This window comes from Lampris incognitus, chromosome 3 (assembly GCF_029633865.1).
Source record: "Lampris incognitus isolate fLamInc1 chromosome 3, fLamInc1.hap2, whole genome shotgun sequence".
Lineage (NCBI taxonomy): Eukaryota > Metazoa > Chordata > Actinopteri > Lampriformes > Lampridae > Lampris > Lampris incognitus.
The window spans coordinates 12,439,694-12,447,794 of NC_079213.1; the positions used below are offsets into that span (position 1 = coordinate 12,439,694).

Below are 8,101 nucleotides of genomic sequence, written 5' to 3' on the forward strand. Positions count from 1 at the left end.
AAGCGGGGGTAAGTCGGTGGGAGTGGGCTGCACTGACTTAAAAGATGATAGTGCATGAATTCCTGTAAAACAAACACCCCAAAAAAACAAAAACAGAGGGGGACATTTTAATGAGAACAAGAAGGAGACTAAAATGAAATAAAGAGATGAGTTAGCGCCATGAAAATGTACAGAGTGGAGTAAGTACAGGAAAACGCCGCTGTGGGCATTTCTAATTTTCAAGATACTCAGAGCAGGTCCTGGGTGAGTGAATTTGTGCACATGCACACAGTAATATAATAAGAATATGCATTTCATTACGTTTTGATTATATGTTAGTTACTCATCAATAACAGACCGGTGCAACAATCCCAGTTTTTAGGCTTGGCCTAATCAAATCGATGGAGGGAACAAGGTTCCCATCTACATCGAGTCAAATTGATGTAGAAACCTCAGGAAGAGCAACAGAGGAGGGATCCCCTCTTCCAGGATGGACAGACATGCAATACGTGTCGAACATACAGAATACACAAAAGTAACAGAGTTGTAATGTAACATCAAAGATCACACAGAGTGAGGTAATGTAGAAAACATACAGTTAATGCGTAACATTTTTGCAAAGCAAATTTAAATGTACTGGATAATAAAACTGTAAGTTGTGCAAGGGATTTTTAGTGAATCTGTGACCATTCAAGAAGTCAGGAACCCCACAGATGCAGTCAAGAGCCGGCAGGACCCCACGCCACAAACCCAGCTCCGCTCAGTGGGGCCCTGCAGAGAGAACAGAGACTTCACATACACACAAGAGGCAGACTTCGACACATCATTCACACAGAGGGAGAAGAGAAATACCAAAGGATTGGACACAAACAAAAATAGAAAGGGTAGGCACTCACTGGTATCTGCATAGGATGCTTTATTCCATAGTGTCGCTTGTGAAAAACATTGATACAAACCATACAAATTGAACATGTATACTTTTATGGTAACACAGATGACACCTTTCCCTCTTCTGCATATTTTTGGACTGTTAAGTGATGCTGGAGAGGCCCAAGCCGTGGACATCCATTCAAAATTTCATTTTCAGACGGGCGACTGTTAGCCATATGAGAATGGTCTGGCTTGTGAAACTACAAAAATAATGGCTTTGATCAGACATGTCCAACAAATTCAGATTGTGCAAATACACAATGTTTTGGTTTCCAGTCTTCATCATGGCACACAATTCGTTTTTCTTATAAAATTAGTTTTATTTGCAGAATTTTTTTTTTATTGTTACTGAGATGTACAAAATCATGTCACAATTTACAGAACGCAGTGCAATTGGAGATTTTCTATTGAGTTGAATTGACATCATACCACAAATCAAAGAAAATCAAAATACTCTACCCAAGTTTGATATGTTTATTACTTATCATGCTTCCAGTGAGGTTACCTATATTACTCTGATACACTTACCATCGAAAATAGTTAAACTGTATTGCCATCACCATAACATAGAACAAATTGTTTTCTTCACATTCATACTGTTGAAGTATATTTCATTTTACTGATCAGATCAAAAGGACTTGCTGCTGGCACATAATCCCATTAGTTATCTCAAACTGACGTTACTGAGGTGTGAGCCCTCGCCTCACACTTTCACATTTTAACTTTGGTATTTTTACATCATTTTTAGATTTAAATTAATGCAGGTCTTAAGATTTCACCTGTCGATAAAGCTTCTGTATAACGATATAACTTGGGAAGGCTTGTATGGGCCCAAAGTCCAGTTTAGCGCCTCAGTACAGCAATGGGGGCTCCATCTCCTCAGAAAGAGTTTATAAAGTTGAAATATGAATTGAGGAAGCCAGTGGGATCTTCCAGCTGAGGATAATGGCTGATGTGTTCATCCAAAACAGTGACCGTTGACCTCTGGACCAGTTGCCTGGATCAAGAGACAGTGTTTGTTTTACTGGGGGTTTTTTTCTACATAGAAACAAAGTTATAGTGACGAGGCAGAATGATTTTTTTTTTTGGGACCCCCCTCCCTTTTTTTTCTCCCCAATTGTATCCGGCCAATTACCCCACTCTTCCCGAGCCGTCCTGGTCGCTGCTCCACCCCCTCTGACGATCTGGGTAGGGCTGCAGGCTACCACATGCCTCCTCCGATACATGTGGAGTCGCCAGTTGCTTCTTTTCACCTGACAGTGAGGAGTTTCGCCAGGGGGACATAACGCGTGGGAGGATCACGCTATTCGCCTCAGTTCCCCCTCCCCCTTGAACAGGCGCCCCGACTGACCACAGGAGGCGCTAGTGTAGCGACCAGGACACATACCCACATCCGGCTTCCCACCTGCAGACACGGCCAATTGTGTCTATAGGGATGCCTGACTAAACCGGAGGTAACACGGGGATTCGAACCCGCGATCCCTGTGTTGGTAAGCAACGGAATAGACCACCATGCCACCCAACAATGGATGAGATGAGGTGTACATTTTCTCAAATACCACACACTGCACAGTGGTCTGTGTGTTCGGTTTAAGTGGTTGTTTAAATCCCAAATATTCTTTCTTTTATGTTTGCAAATGTGCTCAACAAATATACCTGAAATGAATGCAAGTTTAATCAACTGACATCGTTTAGTTGAGTGGAATGAGTGACCGCATATACATATCTCATGATTTTACAGGAAATCATGTTTGCTGATGGAGGTTTAGACCAAATCGTCCAAACTTGGCACTCACTGGTAAAGACGAATGAACTGGGGATGAGGGTTGACTGGGTCCAAGGGTCCATAGATCATGTGTACTGAAAAAACAGAGGGAGGAGAGGAAGCAGGGAGGAGGGGATCCAGGGAAGGAAGCTGAGAGATGACAGAGGGGGAAACTGGCAAGTCTTCGCTTCTTATTTATGAAAGACTGCTCCTTTCTCACATACAGCCACATACTGTCATCCACCCAACCACCAAATCCTCCATTTTCACTAAATGATAACTTGATCTTCTACAAGCCAGCTGGTACAGACTACAGATGGAAGGGTAAGAATGAACTGTGTATTTAATTCATAAGGTTATAGGTTTTATCTAACAAGAAACCTACTGCAACCTTCACATGAATGAATTCACCTTTCTACTGTATCTTAGATGACTTCCGCGTCAGAGTAAGAATCTTTGCACATGTATGAATGCGCGCACACACACACACACACACACACACACACACACACACACACACACACACACACACACACACACACACACACACACACACACACACACACACACACACACTAGGTAAAGGATCACAGATGGGCTGAGAGGCTGCTCCTTACAGGCTAAGCAGCTTAGCCTCAGACTTGCTAGCTGAGACTGCTGGGGGTAATACCTCCACAGCAAGTATGTGGCCCAGACAAGACCACATCAGCCTCCCCACTGGGCTTTCCTCATGCGACGACCGAGTGCGGTACAACAGGATAATATGATTGTGGGATACTTACATGGAATGAAGGTGGAGGTGAGCGCACCCACCCATCTCTCTTTGTGTTTCAATCTCTGATTGATGTACTGCAGAATACTGCACATGAACAGACGGAGAAAGAGATCACAAAACCACGAATCAGATATAAATAATGGATGAAGAATAGGATGATATACACCCAAAACACACACACACAAACACAGTGTGTTCACGCTTGGTGACCGCACCTGTCCAAGACCAAGTTCCCATCGTTGTAGCGCAGGCCCGTCCACATGTCCCAGAACTCAGCATCAGTTGGCTGAGTGTAAGGACCAAACACCTCGGAAATCCTACCACAGAGTCAGGACAGAGGGGCAAATGTAAAAGAGAAACAACAACAATGACAAAAATTGAGAACTTCATGCATTTATTCACAAGCTGTCTGTAAAGAATTTTAAACCAAAATGTACCACCCATGTGGAGGGGAAATGACCCATAAGTTCAACTTTCAATACAGAGTAGTATGAATTATTATTATTTATCTTTTTATTACTTTTTACGTATTTTTGTCAACTGTGGATACAGTTCCTTCATGTATTATAACATTATATATTATAAATTGAAGACCAGGGATAATTTGAGAGAACATCTCACTAACATTGTGTATTTACTGAGACGAACTCACATCCATGTCGCATTAACGAAGTCCCCTAAGCAACAGATGACGTATATATTAATGTCATTCAAGAACATCAATCCATTGTATTTGCACATTTATTAATACTTACCCTTTTGAAAAGAGCATATAGTTGGTGAGACGTGTCAGAACGGGCGACAGAAAACTATAGTCCTTGAGAAGCTTTGGGACAGATTGAAAAATCGGTTAGTGTCTATAGGAAATTTGCAGTTAATTAACTCAGCTGAGTCCAACACAAAGCTGTGGCGTTAGCCATGTTTAATATTTAACAATGGAATAGAACCAGTTATGTTGAGGAAACTGAAGAGAGCATGTTGACTTACTGTCTGCAGTAGTCTTGGATAGTGCGTTTCAGGGAATAATCCTGTTGGAAAAACAGTGAGAAAATATGACATGACAAGCAAACCCAGACCTTCATATAATGTCTCATTTTAAGTTATTTTTTCATGTGCATTTCAAAGACCCTGCCACAGAAATTGCCCATCAGTAGCAGTGAACAGTTCATTTAGATCTACTACTACTACTACTACTACTACTCTCAGCTGCTCCCGTTAGGGGTCGCTACAGGGGATCCTCCGTTTCCATCTTTTCCTGTCCTCTGCATCTTCCTCTGTCACACCAGCCACCTACATGTCCTCCCTCACCACATCCATAAACCTCCTCTTTGGCCTTCCTCTTTTCCTCTTCCCTGGCAGCTCCATATTCAGCATCCTTCTCCCAATATACCCAGCATCTCTCCTCCACACATGTCCAAGCCATCTCAATCTTGCCTCTCTTGCTTTGTCTCCAAACCATCCAACCTGAGCCGTCCCTCTAATATACTCGTTCCTAATCCTGTCCTTCTTCATCACTCCCAAAGAAAATCTTAGCATCTTCCTATATGCATGTCAGAGTGAGGTGCCGGGCTGGCTAAGTCAAAGCAAGACGTGAGTCAATTCAAACTCCATCACCTGTTGTTTTTTTTTCTCCCCAATTATATCTGGCTAATTACCTCACTCTTCTGAGCCGTCCCGGTCGCTGCTCCACCCCCTCTGCCGATCCAGGGAGGGCTGCAGACTACCACATGCCTCCTCTGACACATGTGGAGTCCCAGCCGCTTCTTTTCACCTGACAGTGAGGAGTTTCACCAGGGGGATCTAACACGTGGGAGGATCACGCTATTCCCCTCAGTTCCCCCTCCCCCCCAAACAGGTGCCCCGACCGACCAGAGGAGGTGCTAGTGCAGCAACCAGGACACACCCACATCTGGCTTCCCACCCACAGACACGGCAAATTGTGTCTGTAGGGACAACTGACCAAACCGGAGGTAACATGGGGATTTGAACCGGCGATCCCCATGTTGGTAGGCAACGGAATAGACTGCTCCATCACCTGTTTTAATTTGAATGTGAGCCTTTATAAGATTGAAATTACTTCTGAATGGAAACACTCAATAAAAGAGGAGTATGTGTGTGGATCCTGGTGTCTGGGCTTCACTGTTTGCAAGTGAACTGTTTACATTTCAAAACATTGTCCCTCCTCCATCTTTGGGCTGGCACATAAACACCCAGAGTAATGAAAAGAAAACAATATGAACAGTGAAAAGAGACAGCACTGTACCTCCATTGGACAGACAGAGACTGTTGATGGTCAGGTGACCTGTTCGGTTCTGGTCACTCCTAGTGTGTGTGTGTGTGTGTGTGTGTGTGTGAGACAGAGACACAGCGAGAGAGAGAGAGAGACAGAGAGAGTTGTTGAAAGATATAATTACAAGCCATGCTCTGATGAAGGCCTGTAGCAGTAGGCCGAAACGTTAGCATGTTTTGCTGGCTAAAATAAATTGGTGAAAATGAGGCACTGTTCCTGTCCTTTTTCAAATTGGTGAGTGCTACCCTACATCCTTGGATGTGGTTTTTGAAGTATAATTACAAGCCAGTTTGTCAAATTACTTTCCAAATTTGCAAATGTTACACTCAATGTACGTAGAGCATGCACTCAATCACATACACACACACACAAACACACACACACACACACACCTGTAGAGCAGTTCTAGGGCCACAGTGTCTCCGTAGTCGTGGGACAGCAGGTTGACCCTCTGGTCAACCAGTCCCAAGTGGGCTACCAAGGCTTCCACCACACTGGCCTGCTCAAAGATGGAGTACCTGTGGGGGCGCTATGATACGCAGGCAACCAGGCCAGTGGGGTTATGGATGGAGGCATAGAGGGTGGGGTGGGGGTATGAGGCATGAGGAGGTATAAAGTAGTGGACACGGAGTGTGGAAATATACAGAGGAGGAGGACACAAAGAGCAGGAGGGCAGACGGGGATTGGCAGGGAACAGAGAAATTATATAGCACGTATATGTGGAAAGACAGTTGCCAGGACGCACAGCTAGATGCACGATAAAAATTGTTTTTTGTTCTATTAATGGACCACATTATATGATATCAGAGAACCTGTCCGGGTGTTGAAACAGTTTAAACTCACAGGTTTGTCGCTGAAGCCAAACCCCAAGAAATCCAGTGCTATGACTCTGTGGAAGCGCTGGGAAAGTGGCTCCCAGATCTGAGGAAAAAAAATGCACAACACACACACACACACACACACACACACACACACACAGATCAGGGAGAGAGAAGTCAACAGTCCTCTTGTACACCCCTGGATTGGTTTGACTAAAGTTAACTGGCCTCTCTTCAACCCCCCCCCCCAAAGTCAGAATTAGAAGTTTTTTGACACCCACCAGAATCTGTTTGATTTGCCAAGAAATTTATCCTGGGAGACACCACAGGTCACCATTAAATGTCAATCAACAGACCAAAGACAAAATCATCAGCTGATGACATTTTTAAATCCCCCTATTTCACCCCTCCAACTAGATCCGGTTTGAGACACAAAATAGGTCATGAGTCTTTTTCTGACGTGTCCCCCACTTGATAAAATAATGTTCACATTGCACACAGAACCAGACTACATTTCAAGACTCCGGCTGTGAATGTGTCAAAACTTTTAAGAGCCGCCTAACGAGCCTAACGAGAATTGAGTACCTTGTTCCAGTCGTAACTGGAAGTAGGGAAGCCATGAAGTAAAATTATCACGTCAGAATTTCCCAAAGCACCAAAGGAGTCTGAGAGGGGAGAGAGCGAGAGAGCGAGAGAGAGAGAGAGAGAGAGAGAGAGAGAGAGAGAGAGAGAGAGAGAGACAGACAGACAGACAGACAGACAGACAGACAGAGAGAATCCCATTGACCAACACTTTAAAAGGGGGCAAGGCTTTATATATGTCCTAATGAAAAAATAATAAGGCAGACTCCTTTCCATGCAATCATCTTTGAATAAAAAAGAAAACGAAAGGTTTTCTAAAAAAAAAAAAAGAAAAAAAGGTGAGCCTCTCTTACCTCTGTAGAAAATGTTGTAGCCTCTGAAACGGAAGACCTCTCCAGCACTGTGCCACTTCTGCAGGACAGGAGACAATTGAGGAGGGGGGATGTGGAGATAGACCGCTAGCAGAGGTACGCATATCAGGCCCACATGAACCCACCATTCCCTCATCTTGAGGTCACTAGGAGGGTACTCTCAATCCAGGATCTGCATGAGAGAAAAAAAAACTGGGGTCACACATGGAAAACGCACGTCTGTTCACCGTATTGGAAATAGGAAGCTGGACGCAGTGATTCTGCACGTCAGTCGGTTGCAATAATTAGACTGTGAGAGCGCTGTAGGGCACTATCCCTCAAAACACATTATTAAGGGGAGGTTAAGGACGACTAGTCTTGCAAAGTCGTTCTTCAGTGAGTTGTCGGATACATTTCGGACACGAAAGTAAAAAAAAACCAAAAACAAAAACTGCACAGACTTGAGATCATAACGCGGTCTATTCCTCGTAGTGCTTAGCTCCAGCAGACACTTACAGAAGAGTCATTTGGACGGTCCTGGCCCAGACAGCGGATTCATTGCTGCAGAAACGTCCGGAGCCAGCAGAGGAAACGGAGACGGGTTACCTGGCA

The 8,101-nt window shown here is 44.1% G+C and overlaps 1 protein-coding gene across 2 annotated transcripts; it reads right to left on the reverse strand.

The window, feature by feature from the left end:
- Positions 1 to 894: 894 nt before the first annotated feature.
- mest (mesoderm specific transcript) lies at positions 895 to 8,101 on the reverse strand. Of its 2 annotated transcripts, none has more exons than XM_056277548.1 (12): positions 8,006 to 8,101; positions 7,493 to 7,682; positions 7,143 to 7,222; positions 6,583 to 6,660; positions 6,132 to 6,268; positions 5,713 to 5,771; positions 4,437 to 4,477; positions 4,205 to 4,275; positions 3,665 to 3,766; positions 3,457 to 3,533; positions 2,706 to 2,769; positions 895 to 1,906 (listed from the first exon to the last, which is right to left on the reverse strand). In XM_056277548.1, the coding sequence occupies exons 2-12, from the start codon at positions 7,644 to 7,646 to the stop codon at positions 1,789 to 1,791; spliced, it is 981 nt and encodes a 326-aa protein (XP_056133523.1). In that variant the 5' UTR covers positions 7,647 to 7,682; positions 8,006 to 8,101; the 3' UTR covers positions 895 to 1,788. The 2 variants fall into 2 exon arrangements, with proteins under 2 accessions (XP_056133523.1, XP_056133524.1); XM_056277549.1 differs by having other exon boundaries at positions 2,706 to 2,824.